At 39.6% G+C, this 25412-nt stretch overlaps 1 protein-coding gene across 2 annotated transcripts in view; it reads left to right on the forward strand.

The window, feature by feature from the left end:
- MKLN1 (muskelin 1) overlaps window positions 1-25412 on the forward strand; it is a 335662-nt gene that overhangs the window by 15127 nt on the left and 295123 nt on the right. Inside the window, exons 2-3 of one of the 2 annotated variants that reach the window (XM_044246581.1) lie at window positions 7884-8008; window positions 10289-10356. In XM_044246581.1, coding sequence (XP_044102516.1) covers window positions 10349-10356 — 8 coding nt within the window. In that variant the 5' untranslated portion in view covers window positions 7884-8008; window positions 10289-10348. Of the gene's footprint in view, window positions 1-7883; window positions 8009-10288; window positions 10357-25412 lie in introns of those variants that run through there. The other variant, XM_044246580.1, reaches the window with a different exon arrangement.

Below are 25412 nucleotides of genomic sequence, written 5' to 3' on the forward strand. Positions count from 1 at the left end.
AATGTACAAATACAATATTTAGTGGGGAAAAAAATAAACTTCTGCAATTGGCTTTAAGAAGTCAATTGTATAAATAAGAATTGGGAGACCTATTTTAGGTGCAAAAGATCTCAGGATTTGGGTTGATTGTGAAGTACCGTGAGTAAGTATTGGGACTGTCAGAATACTCCTATAGTCTCAGATGGCATTAACAGAAAAACCATGTCCTGGAGAGGGGCAAGAATGTTCCAGCTGGTTTGTACATTGCTTATACCAGATAAGGAAAATTGAGATTAATTCTGAGTGCCACACTTTAAAAGGACAGACAGCAGTGGATGTCCAGAGGAGACCAGCCAGTTGGTAACAAAATATATGTATGCAAGTACACACGCGTAAAGATTGGATTATGTCACAAAAGTTCAATGAGAAGACCCAGGAGGTAGCTGAAAACCACCCTCAGTTAGCTGAAGTGCAGCTGTATGGAAGAAATTCTTCTTACATTGTGTGTGAGTCCAGCGGACAGGGAGCTGTCATTGGAAGGAGGCAGATTTGGGCCAGTTAATGAAAAATCAAAACATGACCATACCCTGCATATCTTTGTAGGCATTAAATGCCCAGCACTGCATTTAGACATAGCAGGCATTCTGCATATATGTATTGAACCGAACTGAATGTTTGATTGCTACTCAAAAACTCAACGAGTTTGTCTTGTAGGGTAGTGACATGTGAGCAGAAGCTAGCTGGCAACCTGTTGTAACAGAGACTCCCATTCCCATAAAAAGAAATTCCTATACCTCGCGCCACTCCACCTCTTTCCCAGCCATTCCCTGCTTGCCTCCCAGTCCCACTTGAAAGAGGAGACTTTGCTCCGTCCATGCCAGCCTGACTTTTAACTCTCCAGAGTATGTGCTCAACAGATCTAATCACCAAACATAACCCTCTCACTCCTTCCAATGCAGAGAGAACTGGGGCCATTTCCTCCAGGAAGGGTTCTTCTCCCGTTCCTTATGGAGCTCCCCTGGCCCATTGTCATGCTACCTTTCTGTTCCTCCTCAGCCTCCTCCCCTGACAACTGCCCAGACGCTTTTTCTTTCATCACTCTTCTTCCCGTTTTCTCTCCCCAGGACATCCCATCCATTCTGAGGACTTAACTACCATTGAACACTGACTTCTGAGCCTACACACTCAGTCCAAACCTCTTTCTGATCTGCAGACCTGTTTCATTCGCCACTGGTATCTTAAAATCACTGCAGACTTAATGTCACCCATCATCCCCACCACACGTGCTCTCCTTCCCCCATTTAACTTGATGTCATTACACATCAACCTTGGCCTCTCTCCCCTGCTCCCAAACTCCTATCTAATCAATAACCATGTCCTCAATACTACTTCTAAATCTCCCTTGGATTTGTCACTACTTTTCATCCCATTGCTGCTATGGTGATTCAGACCTTAATCCCTTCCTTAGGCTATTACAGGGGCCTTCTAATTGGCTTTCTAGGCTCCTGTCTCCCCTTATTCTAACACAGTCTTCCTCTTGCCAACTAAAGTTTTATTCTTTTTTTTAACGCAAATGACCACATCTCTGCCCTATTTAAGAGCCTCTGGTAATTATTCTTTAGTATCAAATCCAAATTCCCTACCTAAATCAAACTTCTTCATGATAAAGCTACAACCCACCTTGTCATAGTCATTTTCAGCTCACACCAGACTTGCTTCTTCTTTCTGAACACAGTTTGCCTTTTCACAACTTTATGCCCTTTTTCTTCCTGTTCCCATTGGGAAAAGGCCATTCCTCTACACTTGGCCAACCCATCTCCTCCTTTAGTGCCCAACCCAAACTTCAGCATCTCTAGGAAAAAATAAATAAATAAATCCCTTTTATATTACAAGTCAGACATCAGGGCAAGAGATATGGTATTTAAAGCAATGAACTGGGGATGCCTGGCGGGCTCACTTGGTAGAGCTCTTGATCTTGGGTTTGTGAATTCAAGCCCCACACTGGGTGGAGATGACTTAAAAATAAAATCTTTTAAAAATAAATAAATAGGGGCACCTGGGTGACCCAGTTGTTAAGCATCTGCCTTTGGCTCAGGTCATGATCCCAGGGTTCTGGGATCGAGCCCCGCATCAGACTCCCTGGTCAACGGGGAGCCTGATTCTTCCTCTCCCACTCCCCATGTTTGTGTTCCCTCTCTCGCTGTCTCTCTGTCTGCCAAATATATAAATAAAAAAATCTTAATTAAAAAAATAAAAATAAATAATACAAATAAATAAATAAAATAAAGTGATGGACTGGATGGGTAATTGTAGAGAAGTAAGCCCAGGGGAGCTTCCAGCATTCAGAAATCAGGAAGGACCCAGCAAAAGAGATTGAGAAGGAACAATCTCTTGAAAAGAGATTGAGAAGGAACAGCAAAAGAGATTGAGGTAGGAGGAAGGTCAGTGTGATATGATGGATGTCAAGTAAAGAAAATGTTTCAGGCAGAAGGGAGTGAACATCTGTGCCAAGAACCTGCTGAGAGCACAGTAAGGTGAGGATGGTCACTCGACGCTCAGATAGGATAACCTAGAAGTCACTGTGACCCTCTCATGTGTGTTTTCAGTGAAGTAATGGGGAGCAAAGGGCAGGTTGAACTGGCTTCAAGAGATAGAAATGAGGAAGTAGATGTTTGTTGAATGGGTAAAGTATTGGATGAATGAAGAAATGATGTCTTAGAGAGGATTCCATAATTGGTCAGGAACCAAAATAGATAGAGTTATTTTGAACTCTCAGTCTCTGAAAAATTTCCAAATAGAAACAAGGATGCAATTGCATGATGCAAAGCTTTTCTTAAGTGACAAGGGAATTTAGAGTAAGAGGAAGCAAGCAGCAGAGTTATTCCAGGGAAGGTTCCATGTGAGTTCTGTAGTGATCCCTTTTTACCAACTGCTGACCCAGTTCACGAAGACGTCCTTCGTGCAGGACGTCTCAGAGGCTCCAGGGAAGAGCAGTCCCTGCAGGCACTTACGTGCAACATATTCGGAGACTCTTTCCAAATACCTCTTGCTAGTGTGTGGGGTTGCCGTAAGAAGCCTGTAAGCCCCAGCTCCCATTCCTTTGGAGGCTGGGCTGTACCACAACTGAACGATGAGAAAGAGGTGAGCAGGAAAAACCTGACCCATCCAACATAGTGCATTGAAAATACTGTTTGGGGGAATATTTCTATATAAATTTTTATACTGAAATAATAATGGAGATGGGCTAAGTGATCACCTATAGTTGAGGAAGAGGGAGGCTGTTCTTACCTGCCACCCCTTGGAGTATAATGTAATGAACAAGGAGAATACAGACTTTGGGTAGACTAGACCCAAGCTTTGATTCTGTGACGTTCCTCAAGTGGTCAGAGTCTTAAAGGACACTCTGGTATCGATCCCATGTAGAATGTCTTTTAACTTCCATGACTGAGGACAAATAACCTCAGGACTCTAGATTTCCCTTTACAGAATCATCTGTGGTGAAGTCTACGGCTTGGATTGTGAAATAGAACCCACCATAGAATAGTCGATGAACCTCCTGTCATATCGTGTTTCCCACAGTTCCCCAAATGCATAAGGTGCTCCTATTTTCCTGTCCATGCCTTTGCCCGTGCTGTGTCCTCTACGTGGAATACCCGAATCCCTTTTTTCTGGCATGCCGAGGTCTAAAACCAGCTTCTCAAGGAGGCCTTCCTCATTCTCTCAGACACAAACTGACCCCCTCCCCAGGCTCCTCAAACCGTTTTCATGTGTCATTCCATGGCACACCCACCACACAGAACTACGGTTGTTTACTTCTCTGGCTGTTTACCCTCACTGGGCTGAGTTCTTTGAAGTCAGTGATGTGGTCTTCTTCCTATTTTTATTCTTTGCATCTAGAATAGTGCCTGTACATTTTGGGCACACACTCACTGTTTTGAATGGATGTATGAATGCTTGACAGCATTAATGAATGAATGAAAGAATGAATACATGAAAAGATCAGAAAAAATGTTATCCCCCCAAAGAAGCTAATAAATGCATAGAAGTGCCATTGGCTTTACATATAAGCACAATTTGGGCACGTAAGGGTCCTTTTGAAATCCTGCTGAGATGACAAGATGATCACAACATAATGTGTATGAAGAAGAGATATTACAATCGACTAGTAATATGTCTAGCACAGGTTGGTGAGAACTGTGCTGATTGAAAGCAGAGTTGTGTAGTGAAATTGATTGTTTTTGATCTTGATTTGAGACAGAGAGTTGATCTATAGGACACATGAACATTTTGGTCTTTGTTGTTCCTTTTAAGCAAGATATTTTTCATCTTAAAATGTAAGGGCAATGTACACCTTAATAAACTGTTTATCTAAAGCAGAACTTCCTTGTGGAAGGAAGGAAGGAGAAAGGAAGGAATCAGCTGTTATACCTCTAAAATGGAAGCTATGTGTTACATTGAACTGGCCTTTTTATCCCAACATGAGTTGGTTTCTCTCATGCATACTTTGTTAAACGATAATAGCCCTTACTAGTATTTACATTATAAAAGTGTTGTTACTGTAAATTAGATAGTATAAAATGGGTTATGATGTCTTCCCTGAAAGACATACACTATACACAAATGAGGTATTATTATTATTTAGTTTTTCCTTTTCAATCTCTTTAAATGAGAATTAGATGACGACTCGGCTTTAAAGCAGTATCGGGTGGGTAAATGATTATTGACTGAAGTGAAATGAAAAAAAAAAAATCTTTAGCTGAAAACTCAGTGTAGCCAGTCTGCACACAAGGCAAAAATATTGTATTTGTATGTGATGTTCATCACTGTTTTTATCACCTCTCTGTGCTGTAATCACAAACTGACGACAGTGAAGGCTTTCTGTTCAGAGATATTTTTGAGAATATGGACATTTTTGAGAATATGGAAGTCCTGGAATTATTACAGTTTGGCAACGTTGTTTCAACTAATCAAGCCATCAAGCTAGTTTTGTTAATGATTTAGGGCCTAAATGAACCTTAGCAGGCCTTTCCGTCTTCCCCTGGTTCTTAGGCTCAGGGATGCCTATTCACTACAACTTTACAGGTTAGTTGCTGCCAATGCCTCTGTGTTCCCCATTCACACCCCTCTAGGCCAGAGCTTGTCTAGCTTCCTCTTGCAATACGGCATTATTGCAGAAGAAGGGTTGTGGAAGTAAGATTTGGGAACTTGTGCATGTTGGGAACTTGAGTTCACATCACGAAGGACTGAAAGTACTCACTGGGAAGATTCGGGATAACAGAGCCGGGGGGACGGACTCACTGTCCAGCATAACTGTGCCTGGCTTCTGTGTGTGTGTCTGAGCAAGGACTTCAGCCCATTTCCAATTCTTCATCCTTGCTGTTGGACAACTCCCTCCACCCGCCCCACTCCTCCCCTCATGTCCAAACCCCTTACAGTGTTTCTCCATTATGTAGTGGCTCACCTTCACTCCCGAGGACCAACCTTCAGCATTGTTGACAGCGGTGCTTATCTGTTTTCCACCTGACCCATGTATTTTGGCTTCTGGATTTTGTTCTCAGAGAGGCCCCCTGCTTGGATGGCGGTCTGGCCAGCTGTGGGGCCAGCTGCCTTCTCCAGACTCCAAGGTGACCAAATTTCTCTCTTCTCCTTCTAACTGGCCCCAATACATAAACTCTGGCAAGAAATGAATGATAATGATCATGTGACAACTGTATTGGACCAGATTTTTACCTGTGGTGGGCAGCTCAGGGAGTCCAGGTTACATCAAATACCACAGTGGGCCTGAGGTCCAGGAAGACTGTGCGGGCCCTCGAGGTCTTGAGAAGGATCAGGTGCTGAGGAAGAGCTGGGTGCAGAGCAGAGAAGGCAGATTGAGTTTACTCTACAGTTTTAGCCACATCCAGCACTGGTGGTGGAACCAAGGGCCCCCACACAGGGCACGCCTGCAAGCAAGAGTGCTGCTAGGTAGGAGTTGAGCTACAGGTGACTATAGGTGGTGAGGAAGCCTTCATGGCAGCCCTCTTTTCTTCCCTTGGGGAAGAAAATCAAGAGATTATATCTTCCATTTGTAAGGCAAACTTTCTGAAATAGCTGTGTAGATGTTGTTCACTGGCTGTGTTTGTTCCTTAATTCATATGACCTGGCTTCTGCCTCCACTGGCCTTTCTTGCCCACCCACTCGGGCATCTCCTCAGTCCTCACCCCATGACTGCTTCTCAGCCTTCTTCTTGATCTTTTGACAACATTTGCCTTTGTTAACCACAACCTACTTGTTGAACCATGCTTTTCCTTTGTCTTCTGTGATACCTCACATTCTTGTTTCCCTTGTCTCCCTCTGATTGCACCGTCATACTCTTTTTTTTTTTTTTTTTTAAGGAAACTTTGCCCATCTCTTAAGGTCGGTTTTCCTCTTGGACTCTCTTGAGCCTTTTCTCTTCCCTGATGCTCACTCAGGGCATCTCGTTCATCAGTGTGGATTCTATCGTTGCCTGTCGTGCATTGACTTTTCCTACACCTGAATCCTCAGACTTCTAGACCAAACTACCAGCTGCTACATGGCCAGTGTTCTCCAGGCATCACACACCCAAACATGACCTGGTCTGAACTGGACGCTTCTCCACAGCTCCTCTGTTTTGTGTTTCCATTTTGCTGTCCTAGTGACTGACACCGCTGTCTACCCAGGTGGTCAAGCTGTCTACCCGGGTTGTCAAGCCAAACATCTGAGCAGCAGTCTTGACTTTTGCCCTTCAAAACTCGAACATTCAGGGGCGCCTGGGTGGCTCAGTGGGTTAAGCTGCTGCCTTCGACTCAGGTCATGATCTCAGGTCCTGGGATCGAGTCCCGCATCGGGCACTCTGCTCAGCAGGGAGCCTGCTTCCCCCTCTCTCTCTCTGCCTGCCTCTCTGTCTACTTGTGATCTCTGTCTGTTAAATAAACAAATAAAATCTTAAAAAAAAAAAAAAACTCGAACATTCAAATGATCACACATCTTAGAAACCATCTCCTCTGTGACATAGCTTGTATGCTTCTGAATAATTTGGGCCCACTTACCTTTCCAATCTCATCTCTGACCGCTCTGTCTCAGCTATGCTGAGCTCACATTCAGTGCTCAGACACCCAGCAAGTACAGTCATTTCTGTGATGTCCCAAATATGCATCTGCCATACCCTCCACCTGAAACAGACTTGCCCCATTTCTTTTTATTTTTTAAGATTTTATTTATTGGTTTGAGACAGAGAGAGAGAAAAGAGAGAGAGAGAGAGAGAGGGAGAGTGCATGAGTGGAGCAAGAAGCACAGAGGGAGAGGGAGAAACAGGCTCCCCACCAAGCAGGGAGCCCAACGTGGGGCTTGATCCCAGTATCCTGGGAGCATAACCCAAGCCTAAGGCAGATACTTAACTGACTGAGCCACCCAGGCACCCATCCATTTCTTTTTTTAAAACCAACTCCTTCATACCTTTAAGTCCCCACATACAAGTCTCTAACTTTCAATTCTCCCAAACTCTGGGTCAGGTGACCCTGCTAGAGCTCTTGGTATGGTTCTTTATCAGAGATTCCTTTCCTATTTCTAGCTTGCCTTCTACTATATGCTCTACACTAGGGCCCCTGGAAGCAGGGACCATATTTATCCTATTCATCTTTGTATTCCTAGTACCAACACAGTCATTGGTAAAAAATAAATGCTCAGTGAATGAGGGAATATAAATGTTAAAACTGTCATTGTGAGAATACAAATTTTGAATAAGAAGATGCAATTATCTGGGACTTATCGAATCCCTCTAATATCACAAGGAATTGAAGATTATCTAAAACTCTTTAGAAGAATTTATCAATATCAGAACCCTGAGCAGAGAGCAGTTAATAGAGGTAGATTTTACATCTGTCCCTGGTGGGCTTCTTTTCCAGAATTCAGTATCCAGATTCTCTAAGCCATATTTCGGAGTCACCCGAGCATCCCATCCTCCTGAATTTTCATAAATTACTGGATTCATAACCCACTCCATACTTGAGAAGATGGGGATTGGAATAAGGTAAGTGTTAGCTTCTCTGTTTTTCAATTCTTCAATTCTCCTCTCTGGAGTCTTCATCAAGAGGTGTGACTGGTTTCGGTTCTAGTCTTGATGGCCTTACAATGTTTGTCTATCTGATGCATATGAAGAAATGTTGTGAAGTTTCTTGAGGAATTATGTCCTTTCAAATATATTCTTTTTTGTTTCATGACTGTTTACATTCTTCATATCATTCTACCAATTTTTTCTTAATGTGAGTCCACATAAAAGAAAGTGGACTTCGGAAAATGAACTTGCCGCCCACTTCAGGACACTTTTTGGTCCAGATGCACTCTAAGAATATAGGACATGAGCAATGAAATTAAACTTCAAAAGCAATTCTGCATTAGCCATACTGTATATGGACCAGCCCCATCCCATCCCACTGTCAATATTTCTTAGCCCCGTATCTGCTTTAGCTTTTCATTAGAAGACCTTAGTATTATTTATTTTTTAAAATTTATTATCTCTCTCCTCTACTAGAATGTCAGCTTGCTAAGGGCAGGGATATTTTTTATTCCCCAATTTATAATCAGCACAGGGAATAGTAACTGATACGTGATAGGCACTCAATAAATATTTGCTGATTAAATGAGTGAGGTATTTTTTAAAAATTTCTTAAGAGGGTGATGTACACCTAGGTCTCTAGGGATCTAATGCAGATCTGGTTTGCAGCCCCATCCCCCTTAACACTTTTATTGATGACTAAGATAATAACATTGATGCTGTGATAAATTGATAGATGACACACCAGCTGGAAAGGAAAACATATGAGCTGGATGATACTGTCAGGATCTCCCCCTGCCCCCAGACTGAATCCTGACAAAATGTAATAATGAATCACATCTAACAATATAAAGTTTAATAGTGACAAGTGTCAAGTACCCAAAGATTCAAAATTCAATTGTATAAGTAGAAATTGGGGGCGAGATGTCTTACAGTTGCTCATGTAGGAAGATTTAAGTCTCCTGTAGATTGTATGTAGATGATGAGTCAACACAGTGTGATGTACTTCAAAAAAAAAAATCAATCTTTTGCTATATTAATAGAAATACAGTGTTCAGGTGGGGAAGTAATTCTCTAGTACTCACTTGTGATCAGGCCACATTTGTTCTGTGTTATAAATCCTGATCTTCAACCTGTAAGAAAGACATTGATAAACAAAATATTCTTGAAGGGGAATAAAAAAGGATGAGGGATCTGATAAATAGTGTCATATAAACATGATTCAAGAATTTAAGATTGTGTGTGGGTATGTGAGGATGGAGATGATGGCTAGCATATGTAGCTACCTTCCAAAGTTAGAGGGGCTATCCTGCAGAGGAGAGATGAGATTCCTTCTGAGTAATCCCAAATGACAGATGGAGAACCCCTGAATGGAAGACGTAAGTGTGTGTATTTCAACCCCACAAATAATTAGCCTTGCCCATCCGTCAAGTAGATAACTGTTCATAGTAAATTCCCTGACCCTGATGGTACTGAAGCAGAATCCAGGCATTCCTGCCCCATTTGTTGGGTATATATGTGATGGGAGTTCAAACACTGGGGTGAAGGACCAGATTCATCACAGGAGCAAACACATATAGAGTGCCTGCTATAGGGCAGGTTAACCATCAAACATGATTAACGTGGATTGGTACATTTAATCCTCAAATCAGTTCTACTGATTCCAACTTACAGATGAGAAGAGTGAAGCTCAGAGGGGTTAAGCAACTTGTCCAAGGTCTTACACCTTGTACAAAGCAGAGCAAGGACTTGAACTTAAGCAGTCACATCTCTGACCTTAGTTATTATTTTGTAAAGGATTCCCACTTCTAGAGAACCATTCCTTCCCACCCTGATGTTCTATCACTCTAAGAAAGTAACCAAACCAGGGAGCTTATTATCTCCAGTAGTAAATGATTTTCTAATAAAGAGTTTCTTTCAAATATAGTATAAAGGGACTAAATTCTTCTGGGCATTTGCCACTTGTGGTTCACCATATGGAGCCCAGCATAGGACCTGGCACATAATAGGTGCTCAATAATAATTTTTTTAAGAAAAAAAAAATGAGTGTAACCACACAAATTGGCTGCATTGGAAATGACAAAAATCTCAATATATTGTGGCGGGGAGGAACAAGAGAATTTCTGGGTGGTCTATTGAGGACACTTGTCAGAAAGTGGTAGTCCGTCATTTTCTAGCAAAGGCCTTGAGAATTCCTGCTCAGTTTGGACAATATTCATTCCAACAAATATTTATCGAGTGCGTGTCCTATGCTAGGTGTGACCAACATGCTGAGGGTCCAGAGGTGAATCAGAGGATGTACTGTTAGTGGGGGAGATGGACAGGTAAGCAGATTCTTACAATACAATGTGACAAGTGCTGTCGCAGGAATATGCGTGTGTATGTGTGTTTTTCAAATATTACAGAAGCACAGAACTAATTCTGCTTGGTTGAAAAAGTTGCCTGATACTTGTTCACATTTCAAAAAATAACTGCCACGTACTTATATAAGCTTATTTGGTCTTCATAAAGACCATGTGAGGTCCACAATCCTTTTTTGTACAGAAGGTGAAATAAAGTTTCATAGAGGTTAGGTGACTTCCCCCAAGGTCATGCAGCTGGGAAGAATAATTCCTGGCATTTAGTGCATGCTTAAGCTCTGCTTTAAGCCCCATTAAGACATTTTTTTTTTTTAAGATTTACTTATTTATTTTAGAGAGAGAGTGTGTAGAGGGGAGGGGCAGAGGGAAAGAGTGAATCTGAAGCAGACTCCAGGCTGAGCGCAGAGCCTGACGTGAGACTCATCTCAGGACCTTGAGATTACGACCTGAGCCAGAAACCAAGAGTGGGATGCTTAACCAATTGTGCCACCCAGGCACCCCAGCCCTGCTAAGACATTTAATCCTCACAACTACTCTCTGAGGCTCTTATTGATATTACGGCAATTTTAGAAATGGGAAAACTGGGCATAAGATTTAAATGATGTGCCTAGAGTCATATAGCTAGAAAGTGGAAAACGAGGATTTGCATCTCCACATTCTGGCTTTCTCAGGCATACACTTACCCCCTGAGATAAATTACCTTTAACTGGTTCCCTAAAGAGCTGGAACTCACCTGGAGTCTGACTCCAAGTTCAGTTGCCTTTCAAGTGACCTTGCCTTTTAGCCATATTGCATCCAAATGAAAAGAAGTGCTGTGTGTCTGGGTATAAGGAGAGGTCCTGTAGGTTGGGTATCCACAGAAGTGTTTCGGGAGCGGTGTGGTAAATTCTAGAATTTGCGTTAGTTGTGTGCACAGTTTTTCAGGGCAGCCAAAATTTGGCTTGTTGTTCTTCAGGTCAGCACTCTGAACTCTAGGGACTATGATTGGTTACTCATAGGATCTAGCCACCAACACTTAGCCCGCAGCTTTTTTTAAAATCAAGTTTAAATTTTTTAAAAGAAGATGACAGGATGCAAAACATTAAGAATGAAGCAAGTTAAATTCAATACCTTACAAATAAGCAAGAATGGAGTTACAGAAAAGGAGAAATGAAGCACATAATTGCTTAAATTGTCCAAGCCTTTTCTCTATAATAAAAATTCTTGGATTGAAAAATAGTTCAATCCAATATTATTGTGCTTTAATAATTAAGTTGAGTTGGCTCTGTGGCAAATCTGAGAAAGACTTGGTTATTAAAATGAATGAAGTGGATTACCCTTCCCTCAATAATTACTACTTCAGCTGATGGGGGTATGACCCAGGCAATGGAGTCGACTACATTTTTTAAGACATACATCTCCCCAATTTTTGGAGATTTGATCATTTTAAAATTAGCTGCAGGCTGGGATTTCTGTGGTAGGTGGAGAGGCAGAAAGGGTCAATGTTCTTCAGTATTCATTCCTTCGAAGCGGGTGGGATTTGGGGTTTTGGTTGGTTTTTAGTGTTTTGTTTTGTCCTTTACGGAGACCTGGTAGATTCACTGATTATCTTGGCCTTTGTGTTTATGGATTTCTCTTTTCTTGGCTTCAGGTCCTTGGAAACATTTGTTTTGATGATGGCAGGAGGGTTAGTCATGTTTTATTTTTGTTGTTCCTATTTATTTTTAAAATCCTTTCGTTCAAGGCAACTTACAAGGTATTGTGTAACCTGCATTTATGTCTCCACAAATAAAATACTCTTAGAAGTAACTTCTAATGCAACCTTAGAGGGGTGGTTAATAATTTGATGCCCAGTTCATGTGCATCAGAATGAATCTGTAGTATTAGCAGCTAGAATAAGGGTATGCTTGGAAAAAATAGTGTTTGAAATTTATAATTGAATTTAGCATCATTTAGACTTGAAATTTCAAGTTTGGTAGATCAATTAATTTTGAGTTACCAAGCACACAAATTCTTATATTTTCCTTTGCATCGCCGAGTCAATAAAAGTTGGAAAATTCTTTTCTCATACATTCTGTTCTTTAACTAAGCCTGAAGGTAAATGGCTTTTAGAAACCACACCCCAAACAGTTTTTCATAGAATTATGAGTAAATGAATAGAGTGGGCTCTCGGCTCTCCTAGCATTTGGGTTGTACGTCTAATTAGAACTCTCAGTATTTCAAACATATAATTTACCAACATTGAGGTTTTTAATTCTTAACTTGGAGTCCACTGGGATAAAACAAGTGACCTTTGTTGGAAATATGTCAAGAATCAATTTTCTCAGACTGACCTTTAGTTTGTTGGTCACCACATCAAAAGCTGTTGGTTCCCAGGCTTAAAGATGTCTGAACTTACTTAAGTTTATTAAATGTCAAGGCAGAAAGCTGGCTTGCCTTAGCAGCTGTGAAGAACAGATCGCCCCCTCTCTTCCCCTTGATGCTTCTTACTTGGTTTCTCCATGAGAGATGTTCCTTCTCAACTGGTTCCATCTTTGCTCTAATAGGAAACATGCTGCACCTCTTGCTCATCTCCCATTGTGCATGGGAGGCAGAGAACCCTGCTTTTACAATGAGGCAGATGAACATCATACTTTGAACTGACTTGATACACTTTCTAGTACAAGGCTCCATCCTAGGCACCAAGGTCAGCTATAAAGGCTCTCAACCGCCCGTGTTCATCACTGAAAAGGGGTATCACAGGATTTGCAGTGCGCTTGATTACTGTGTGACCTTGAGCAAGAAATTTAACCTCTTTCCAAAATAACTATTTCACAAGGTTATGGCAGCGAACTGAGATTACATATGAAAATACATAGCACAAAGTGGGGAGCAGAGTTACAAGTGTAGATTGAAGTTACGTGAAGCCTATAATCATCCATGGAACCTCAAATGGATAAATGGACCCAAATCAACATTATCAGCCCCTAGCCATTTGTTAAATCAGAAAATTTCACTTCCAAATGAATAACCACATCTACCAATGACTTTGCCTTAAAGTCTACATTTAGAACAAAACATTACTCTAATGATACTCTGCGAATATATTTTGAAAAGAAGCTGACTGTAGTTTCTTTAGGAGAAAATTACATGTGAACAAAAAGAAGAAGGAATACTAGATATCTTTATTTCAGAATAAATGAAGGGTTACTTATCTAATTACAGATCATTCAGATGGTATAATTATTAAATGTCCATATGTAATTACAAAACATGCTTGTTTTTATAAGTTGGTCTGAAACTATTTTACTGATCCCAAAGAACTAATTTCCTCCTAATCCAATGGCAAAGCTTGCAGTACACCATATCAACTATTAATATGCTAAAATTACCCATTAACTATCTTTTTCTTTCATTGCACCTGCTTTTATGGCCCTACATTGATGTCAGCAATACGAAAGGAGTGATTTCAATTGCTTGCTCTCTGTATCACTAGATTTCTCGCCTGTTCTCTTACTTCACTAGAAAGTAGGAGAGAGAAACGTTCCTCCCATCCACTTACCTATGAAAAAAAGGATTCTCCGAGGCTGCTGGGAATGAACACTGTCATAAAATTCCAAGAAATTTTTGTTAAGAAACCTTTTCTCATCTGCAAGGTATTTGACTGAAACCTGAGGTGCTAGATTTCAGACAAAGGTGACTTTGGAGGAGAAAGTTGGTGCCAAGCTGGATCAGTTGTTTTTGTGTTATGTAAGGAGGACAAAAAAAAAAAAAAAAAAAGGAGCTGTTTATTCCTAAGCCATAAATTTAAGATTATCCTATTATACCAAATGACAGAATTTCCAAACCTCAAAAGTTAGAGTTATATTTTCATGAGCTATTATCTGTAGACACTCGAAGCTAATATAATTAAATATTAAAAATTTGCTTTGCCCAGTTATATTTAAAATATACAAAGTTGTTTTATTCACTGTATCAGCAGTGAATTCTAGTTGAACTATGAAAATGGTATTGTTAAACAAAAGATTTTTCTTTTTAAATAGCTTTTTCCTGATTATAAAGAATATATGTATGGTATAAAAATTATAGAATATATGAGCACCTGGGTGGCTCAGTGGGTTAAGCCTCTGCCTTTGGCTCAGGTCATGATCTCAGGGTCCTGGGATCGAGTCCAGCATTGGGCTCTCTGCTCAGCAGGGAGCCTGCTTCCCTCTTTCTCTCTCTCTGCCTGCCTCTCTACTTGTGATCTCTGTCTGTCAAATAAACAAACAAACAAAAAATCTTTAAAAAAAAAATTATAGGGCACCTGGGTGGCTCAGTGGGTTAAGCCGCTGCCTTCGGCTCAGGTCATGATCTCAGGGTCCTGGGATCGAGTCCCACATCGGGCTCTCTGCTTGGCTGGGGGCCTGCTTCCCTTCCTCTCTCTCTGCCTGCCTCTCTGCCTACTTGTGATCTCTCTCTGTCAAATAAATAAATAAAATCTTTAAAAGTAAATAAATAAATAAATAAAATTATAGAATATACAATAGAGTAAAAAGAAAATATAAATCACCAAATCATCCATAATCCTATCATCCAGAGGTAACCACCATTAATATTTTTTGTATTTCTTTATAATAGATGTTTATATACACATCTCCCAAAATACCCACTTTATATAAATGCATATTAATGATTTCTTATAAAAAATTTTAAATATAAACAAAAGTAGGTAGAAAGCATAACGAACCCCATGTACTCATTGACCCATCAATACCCTCTTTCTCTTCCCTATTCATTTTATTTTAAAGCAAATGTCCAAAATTATATCATCTTTTTTGTTTGCGTCTGTTTTTTTTTTTTTAAGATTTATTTATTTATTTTAGAGAGGGAGGGGTGGAGGATGAGTGAGAATCTCACTCATCTGGAGGCTAAGGGAGGAGATCATGACCCTAAGCTGAAATCAAGAGTTGGACGCCCGACCCATGAGCCACGTAGTCTCCCTGTTTTTGTTTTTGTTTTGGTCACCGAGCCAACAAAAGTTGGAAAATTCCAAAAGTTGGGCAGAGGGAGAAAGAGAATTTTAAGCAGGCCTCATGCCCAGTGCAGAGCCTGACATGGGGCTCGATCTTACAAGCCTTATATCATGATGTGAGTCAAAATCAAGAGTCCAATGCTTAACTGACTGAGCCACCCAGGCGCCTCAGAAATTGTATTGTCTTAACCATAAATATTCCAATTTGGATCTTTAAAAGATAAGGACTTTTTTTTTTTTAAGATTTTATTTATTTACTTGACAGACAGAGATCACAAGTAGGCGGAGAGAGAAGGGGAAACAGGTTGAGCACCCTGCTGAGCAGAGAGCCTGATGCAGGGCTTGATCCCAGGACCCTGGGATCAGGACCTGAGCCAAAAAGGCAGAGGCTTTAACCCACTGAGCCACTCAGGCACCCCTGTTTTGTTTTGTTTTTTTTCAAGACTGCTTCATAGGTAATGGTGTGTTTTGCCATTAGAAGGTGCAATAATGTATAATAATCTCTTCTTTTATGTTATCTAGAATCACTGGTTTATTAAGAATTACAAAATAGAATTGAATTTAAATAAAACAAAATTTTTAAAAAAGAATTGCAAAATAGTAATATTTTAGTCCTATTATTCCTTGAGTTGACTTTCTGGCATGTGCCAATAGCTGTCAAATAGGTGTTGTGTTACTTTGCTTTTATCGTTGCTGTTGTTTTCAGTTATCATTTGAATTCATTAATTGAAACATGTTCAATATGTAACATGTTTCAGTATATCTTATTTAATTATTCTTATTAATGCTTAAATTATTCCTATTTAGCCTCTTCAAATTAGCTCCTGACTCCTTTAACATGACTCCAGTAGTCTTGGATAATGTCCTTGTTATTTGGTATAAGGTGGTCTAGGTTCATCCCATATAGTTCCACACAGTAAAAATCTGTATATATTTAAGACTTGAGTATGTATAAATATAATACTAACCATAGGACAGAAGCTATTTATAAGAGCAAAGACTGGAAACAACCCAAATGTCCATTAATAGAGGATTGGTTGAACAAAGTTTGGTACACTCACACAATGGATCTCTGCAGTTATAAAACTGAATTCAGGATCTTTATGTATACTTTATATGGATTGATGGATCTCTGGGATACATTGTGAGCACATAGCAAGAGGGAGAAAAGCAAACCTACCATTTATGCAAGAATGGATATAAATATATATTTGCATACATAGATACACATATACACACGTGTATATATTTGCTTGTATTAAAGATAAAACAATGCAAGGACTAATATCACAAAATAATAGTTACCTGTAAAAGGGGGAAAGGAATGAAATAGAAGGGATAAGGATAATAAACTAGACTTGTTTACCTTGTTTTGTAGACTTGACTTTCGAATCATGTAAATATTTGACGTATTTATAAAAATACGAATTTTTAAAAATCCAATTCCTATTTTTAAAACTAATTTTTGTATCCAATTGGTGGCACACAGAGAAATTATTTTGAATAACTTTAAAACACAGTAATTTGACTACATATCCCTAAGGGGATATTTCCTAAGGACCAAAAGGACAGCAGAAACATTTTTTAACGATTTTTGATAATCCTATGGTTGGTGGTCGTGTGGATATCACTAGTCTGGACAATATGGGATAAGCAAATACTAATTATGGGATCTTCTAATTCTATCATGTTCAGTGTCCTTGAGAATCAGGAATCATAGCATGGGAGGAAGGAAATCAAGATGTAAAAGAGAAGAGATTAGGCAGAAACCCTGTAGTTCTGAATTTGAATTAGAAGTTAGTGATATCAGGGGCACTTGGCTGCCTCAGTTGGTAGAACATGTGGCTCTTGATCTTGTAGTCATGAGTTCAAGACCCACGTTGGGCACAGCAATTACTCTTAAAAAATTTTTTTTTAACTGTTTGTATTTACATATATTTCTTAGCTCCTCTGTTCACTGAAAAGACCTAGAAATATTGATTAAGCCAAAAGCAATGATCACTTTTTGTATCTATATTAGATCTGGCCAAGGCAGGAAAAAGTCTACACACATATACATATATATCATAAACACATATATTCATGTATACGTATACTTACTGTATGTGTGACATTAGTTATTCACCTATTCTTCTATTTCTGGACATTTAGGTTGCTTCCAGTTCTTTGCAGTTATATACGATATGACACCAAAGCATTTGTGCACGTCTTATTTTTTTAGTACCAATTCCTGTAAGTGGAATTACCTGGCCAGAGGGTAGGAACATATTTAAGCTCATGATTAGTATTGTCAAATCGCCTCTAGAAAGGTTATACCAGGTTACACACCAAGCAGCAGTGCGGGAGAGTGACTGCTTCATCCCCTTAATAGTTATTGATATTTTAGACATTTATATTGACGTGTTTCTGTCAATATAATCTAAGTCAGGAAGAGTCACTCCTTTCTTTTTGTTTTCTCCTCTTTGATTTTCTTAGAAAGAGGCTTTAAACATTAAGAATACATGGAAAAATTACACAGATGTTACATTTTTGTGAATTAACAACTGTGTATCAACAAATACTAGAATGGTATTATCAAACTATGTGTATTACTTAAATTAATGGGTGAGCTTGCTAACACTTTAGTTTCAAACAAACATATCATGAATATATTGATACTAATTTTTATAGATTTTTGGTCACTTGGTAGCTACTTTTGGAAATTCCTGGGGTTCTTAATTATAACCTTACCTTTGCGCGAACTCATTATATATGTGAAACTATTTCCCATACATAGTTTACAAAGTTAACTAGCTTTGCAAACACGTCTCACATGTACCTTCGATATGCAATTCCCATATGAATATCTTGAAATAAATAAAGTAGACTATAGATAAAAATCATAGATGGTTAAAGCTAGAGGGTTCTTAAAGGTCATCTATATGGGTCTAACTTCTTTATTTTATGCCTGAGAAATCAAAACAAAGAGCATTGCGTAACCACCACCCCTACCCCCGACGTTATATGGCTAATTTGTGACAATGTGAGCTAAAAATCCCAATCTGATTCAATATTGTGTCCTCTCCACGTAACTTCCTAGTGTTAGCAAAACTTCAAGGCAATATGTAAAAAAAAAAATAACTGTTGTGTGAGGGAAATGAGACTTGGGGTATTTTCCTTTAAAATCTATTTTTATGCTACCTTTTCAATTAAAAAACCTATGGAAAATAGATCAACAACTACATTATAAAAAATCAGGTAAAAGCACTTCTGTTATTTAAAAGCTAGAAATAAACTATTCTAATAGAGATATATAGGAATCAAAATATGTGGCATCTGAATGATATATATACACACATACATTCTACACACACACACACACACACACGTACTCTATTGCAAGCACTTTATTATCTCATTGAATTCTAACAATAATCCCAAGCACAAAGAGGTTATGTGACTTGCCCCTGGTAATGTGTTGAGTGTCGGTCAGGATTTGAACCAAGGCAGTCACAGACATAGTGGACTGTTCAAAGTTTCAAGCCTTGATGGTCAGTTTCATTGCTAGGGAGGGTTACTATGACTGACTCTCCCGAGCTCTCTCCCTACAGGGTCAGATGTCTCACTTTAGAAATCCATTCATTTGAATAATTAATAACGGAATTCCTCAGAACAAAAATTTTCAGGGACAGTGCTTCTAAACCCCTCATCTCCCATTTGCTAACTATGGGACTTTCCATTCCTTGTCAACAATAGTTTTTTGGAGGATTAAATAAGATAAATTGTATCCATTTTTTAGTAAAATACTTGCCACACAAAAAATATTCAATAAATGATCATCAATGTTATTAATATCATTATCAATAGCATCACCATTATTATTTATTTCCAATTAATCCCTTTTGAAATTCAAAAAATTGTGGAAGGAGTAATGCATTATCCAAGGGGCTGGAGACTCATCAGTTATTTTTCTCTTGACAGGAAAGAGCATAGAGGTAGTAAAGAGAGATATTAAAAAGAGCCATGAAAGGACCCCAAAGGCAACTCAGAGCAGAGTTTTATCCCAAATTAGTTGGGATATGTTTACAGAACAGTTCATTTGAAATCCAGTGCCCTTACAAGGGATCCTTTAATTTTTATCAGGTTTCCAGAGAAATTTCCTATTAGGAAATAAGGAAGGGCACTTTCTGAGGCCATGAACACAGACTGTCTTGTCTCTCTGCCTAGGCATCGCATACACCACGGCCACCTGCCTGTCCATGCCGCAGAGGTGGCCGGGGGCAAACAACCCTCAGCAAATGCTCTGTTTACTGTGCCTGGAAACAGGCCTTTTGCCATGGAAAAATTTCTCATTGTACCCATAGGTACAGAACACACATTGCACAATATGAATGATCTTATTAAGACTTCGTGCTAACCTGTGTACATGGTGTGCTTCAAGACTGGGGCTGAGTGTCATTTCTAGGCATCATTCCACTTTGTACTCATGGACAACATCTAAAGGGGGCCTGCAGGGGCAATCTCTAGAATCCTCGTCTGGTCACAGATGCCTGAAGTCTAACTGCCTTCTGCTTCTGTCTTCTCCCTCTGGTCCCTGTATATTCTTTAATTTCCAGTATTTTATTTCACACTTTTTGTCATTATGAAATGAACAAAAATTCATGGTAAAAGATGAGGTGCAAAGGAGTATTTAGTAAAAGGGACAACTACTCCTATCCTGATCCCCAGGACCCCTGTCCAGAAGTAACTCCCATCTGTTCACTCCATTCTGAAAACATGATGGAATCCCTTCTCTGTGGCAGCCACTGCTCTGGGCACTTAGGCTGGGTAGCATAGACAGATAAGATCTCTGCCTCCTGGTAGGAGTTGAAGGGGCACAAAGAAGACACATAAGCAGATTATTATTTTGTATATCAGAATGTAATACTTGTTATAGACAGAAACAAGCAGGGGAGGGGGAGAGTGATCAGGGCCACTGAGGTGATGTTTGAACACAGCACGGAAGAAAGATCGATTCCATGCTATTTGTGGGGGAAGAGCCTTCCAGACAGAGAGAAAGCACATTCAAGCACATATGGCACGCTGTGGGGACGGGGTTTTAAGTACATTTTTTACAATTTTTATTTATAAAACATTTACTTATAAGGTATCTACCAGGGGTGCCTGCGTGGCTCAGTGGGTTAAGCCTCTGCCTTTGGCTCAGGTCATGATCTCAGGGTCCTGGGATCAAGCCCCGCATCGGGCTCTCTGCTCAGCGGGGAGCCTGCTTCTCCCTCTATCTCTGTCTGCCTCTCTGCCTCCTCGTGCTCACTCTCTGTCAAATAAATAAATAAAATCTTAAAAAAAAAAATAAAGTATCTACCACAGCCAGGCATTCTTCTGAGTACTCTTTATATATGTGAACTCTCCTATTCCTTGCAACAAGCCTGGGCACTCTTATCATCCCACTGCAAAGGCAACGCGAGGCACAGAAGGGTTAGGAAAGTTGCCCAAAATTAATCAGTGAGTAGTCAGACTGAGACTTTCCCAGAGGCTGCGTGGCTCCAGGGCCTGGGCATTAAGGGCTGCACTCCACCCCACAGTAGGGCAGGGGTCACTGGAGAGCTGTGGGGCAAGAGATGGGAGCTAAGAGAGAGCCTGCAACAGAGGAACCAGGACACTATTCCAGAAAACTCTGACACACGTACACGTGTATATGTGTGCATATCCCTTACGTCTGTGTCCTCTTCGTCAACATGCGTAATGGTAAAGTGTAAAATAATTTTAATTGATGGGAAGGAAAGAAAAATTTGATATTACATATGCTTTAGTTAAAGATGATATCCCATTAAATAATATTTTGGGCATGAGAGATTTCTTCTATTTTAAAGTCTTACGAATACTTCTCTATTCTGAGGTTCATTCACTGGGTAAATTCTCTATGCAGATCCCACTAATTGTGGGTCCATCCATGTAACAGAAGAGAGTGACCATGAGGAAGTCCCTTGAAGTAAATGGAGCGCCCAGGCTCAAGTGACCCAGTCTCTCCAGGTACCCCTAATAGCACCATAGACAAGTCTGTCTGGAGAAGCAAAGGCTTTGAGAAGATTACATTGTTCTCTAAGAATAATATTAATGATAAAAATGGAAGCCTCAACTTCTTAGCATTCACTACATGCCTAGCATAATGCTACATGCCTTATAGCCTTTTTCCAGACCTATAGTTTACTAGTAGCCCCTTGAAATATGGCTAGTTTGAGTTGAGATAAACCATATGTGCAAAATACACATTAGATTTCAAAAACTTTGTACAAAAAAGAGAATGTATAATATCTCACTAATTTTTCTGACACATTAAAATGATATTTTGGATATGTCAGGTAAAATACATTACTAAAATTAATTTCACCAGTGTCTTTTTACTTTCCTTAAAAGGACTACTAGAAAATTTTAAATTATATATGTAACTCATATTTGCAGTGTCAAATTATATTTCTATCGGACAGTACTCATTCTAGACTGTTCTTCACAGTAATTTGATCAGCTGAATGGTATTATCATCCTCACATTACGGGTGAGGAAATTGAGGTTTAGAGAGCTTAAGTAAATTGCCTGTGATCACACAGCTGTGGCTTCAGCACAATTCTGTCTCCAAGCCTGAATTCTTACCCATTGCTCTGTGCTTTCTCCCCATTGCCCAAAAATATAACCCATGTGATACAGAAAAGGTTATGAACATTAGCTATGGCAAAAAAGCTGTCTTCACATCTACTTGTTGAACCCAAGAAGAAAACTGTCCATGTCATTCTGCAAGGTAGAAGTCAGGTTATAGCTGGGGGGAACTGCCTATGGGAAAGTTTCTTAAATGCTAACTGCTAGTTCTCTGTAGCGATTTGGGTCTTACTCACCAAGGATGGGAGGTAGATGGAACTACTTCAGAAGTTACTTTCATTTCTATGATCTCGTATTATAATTCTCTACAGATCCACAGGTCAGTCACTGCTGTAACCCTCAGAGTGAGACAGAACGGAGTGAGCTGAATTAGCTTTTCCGTTTCATCCTTTTCCCCCCTGTAAAACAGAAGTCTTTAATTTCATTCCATTTCATTTGGATTTGTGAAAACCTCAACAGGACATTTTTCATAGCAATGTTGACCTCTTCTGAGTTGCAATGAAGAGAAGCAGCAAAACTATTTAGGAGAGAAAGAGTCATTCCATTTCCTTTTTTCCTCCCTGCTACGATAAACCATTCTCTGAAATATATGTCTTAATTCAGTCAAGTCTTCTTTTCCCCAAGTTATCAGCATTCGTCACTCAAAAAGAATTCTCATATGTGCATGTTAATGCTATAGCTATTACTCTATCTTAAAAACTGTAACTTAATTTTGTGCTCACTTTACATATACTAATGTATAACATGTATGGGAGTATAATTTACTTATTTAACTACAAATACCAAAGGGGAAGCCCAGTTGAGAACACTAGTTCCTTGAGCTATTGTTCCAGGATGGGGAGGATTGGGATAATTGGGAATTGTACTTTGCCTCAAGGTCTCATCCCAAATGTTTAAGTCCTCTCATGTTCCTAAGGGCTAGAAGTGTTGCTTTCAGCTGTTAAACCAAATCACACCCACTTTATTTCTTTTCTCCTCCAAACCACAAATTTAGAGCATACCAAGAAACATGGCAACTTGGCTCCTAAAAGATTAAGGGCAGCTCAGAAATCAAACTCTAAAAAGCTAAAAATATTTCTAAACATGTATGCGCCTTGTTTTATAATTTTTATTTTTAGAGTCAAAGTCAGTTATTTTTTTTTTAAGATTTTATGTTGAAGTAATTTCTACACCCAACGTGGCGCTCAACTTACAACCCTGAGATCAAGAGTCACATGTTCTATCAACTAAGCCAGGCAGGCACCCCCAAAGTCAAATTTTTAGTGCCCCTAAATTAAGTTCACTTTAACTTAAATGGCTGTATGGGAGGTAAATTCTACCGTTAGATTTTGTTTAGTCATCCTTCCTTAAAATTCCTTAGCATTTTCAAATGTACGTTGGATGAGATAACAATGAACCACAGAGAGAAGAAATCAAGAAAGAATGGTATTGGGAACATTGCATGGACCTGAGAGTAAGATGATCTGAATCCTAGCTCTGTTTCCACAACAAATTAACAATAAAGCCTCAGGGAATTTAAATTCCACAAACATTTATTGTTGGATACTTACTATCTTCAAGGCATTGTAGTAAGGGCTCTAGGAAACACAAAGATAAACAAGACTGTGGATCTTCGAGGAATTTATCATCGAGTAGGAAAGAAGGCATACCACAAAACTCTAATATAATATGGGACAGAATGTGTGGGTAAATGAAGGAGAGCTTATTGGAGCAAAGAAAGAAAGAAGCATAAGTCCAGCCAGACCGGGAACGACTTCACAAAGAAGGTGACGTTTGAGGTGGTCCTAGGAGTATGAGTAGGATTTCTGGGTGGGGCTGGAGGGGAAGGGGGAGACACTGTAAGCAAAGGTGTATGGTAAGAAAATGCACAGCTGTGCTGAGAAACTCATTAGACAGGAAGGCACAGTTAATTCTGAATAATAATAGGAGGTAAGTTCTGACTGCTCTATTAGTGGAAGAGTTTGAATTCCATTCTGAAGAATTTAGACTTTATTAGAGGAGAGGGCCTCAAAGATAAAGGGTGGACCCATGAACGATCAGCTTTGCTAGGATGATTGTTGTGAAAGCACTGAATGGTAGAAGTGGTGAGCGAGAAAGGTAGAAAGTGTAGAGATGGGTTAGATTGGGATAGGGTTTAGACAATGGGAATGGATAAAGAAGGCAATGCAAGAGACATTCGGAAGGAGAATTGAAAGGACTTGGTGATGATTGGTTTTGAGATGCAAAAGATGACTGAGGCTTTGAGCATTGATGAATCAGAGGATGGAGATGCTGAGAATGTAGGAGGTTTGCTGGGGAAGAGGCTGAAATTGGTTTGGAGCATATTTCATCTATTCTGAACATATTGGCTAATCACATGAAACACAAGTCAGTTGCTGATTCCCCTCTTTCCAAAACCCTTCAATGCCTCCCCATCCCACTCAAAATAAAAGAAAGTCCTTACACGGGTTGATAAAGCCTCCCATGTTCTGGCGGCCCGCTTTCCCTTTGATCTCCTCTCTTCCCACGCACCCGGCTTCTCAGCAGCAAGAGGAACACTTGCTCTTCCTCCAGGACTGCCCAACATATATCTGCCTTAAGGGCTTTCTTCACGTTTGCTCTGCCTGAAAACATCTTTCCACAGATGATTTTTTTTTAAGTTTTTGTTTATTTTTTTTTGACAGAGACACAGCAAGAGAGGGAACATAAGCAGGGGGAGTGGGAGAGGGAGAAGTAGGCTCCCCGCTGAGCAGGGAGCCTGATACGGACTCAATCCCAGGACCCTGGGATTATGACTCCAGTCCAGCGCAGATGCTTAAACAACTGAGACACTCAGGGGCTCCTCCAGAGATGATTCTTATACTTTGCTCCCTCTTCAGCTCTTACTCAAATGCCATCTTCTTAGAAAGGGCTTTCCTGATCATAAAATAGTCATCATCAACCCTCCCTTGTCACTTTCCTCCTCCCCAAATTGCTTTTCTCCACAGTACTTATCACCATCTGATATACTCTGTATTTACTTGTTTATTATCACACCCGGAAACTGAAATTGCAAAAAAAAATTAATAATGTAATAGTCCAGCGTTTTCAAGGGTACAATGAGGTTGGTTACTCTCACACATCATTCTTGGGACTACACATTGATATAATCCCTTTAAAAAGCAATTTGGCAGTATATATAAAAAGTCATAAAACGTTGATGTCCTGGAACGTTTTATGTTTTGAAAAATTCTGAAAATCAATTCTAAGAAGGTAATCTAAAATATGGAAGAGAAAATATACAGAAAATGTGTATCGACATGGTATTTGTAATATCAAGAGACTGGAAAGATTCTAAACATCTAACAATATAAGTAAATTACTATTCATTTATTTGATAATATATTATTCACTTGTTTAAAGGATAGTTATGAAAATCTGGTTAGCAACAAGGAAAATG

This window comes from Neovison vison, chromosome 4 (genome assembly GCF_020171115.1).
Source record: "Neovison vison isolate M4711 chromosome 4, ASM_NN_V1, whole genome shotgun sequence".
In the NCBI taxonomy this organism is placed as follows: domain Eukaryota; kingdom Metazoa; phylum Chordata; class Mammalia; order Carnivora; family Mustelidae; genus Neogale; species Neogale vison.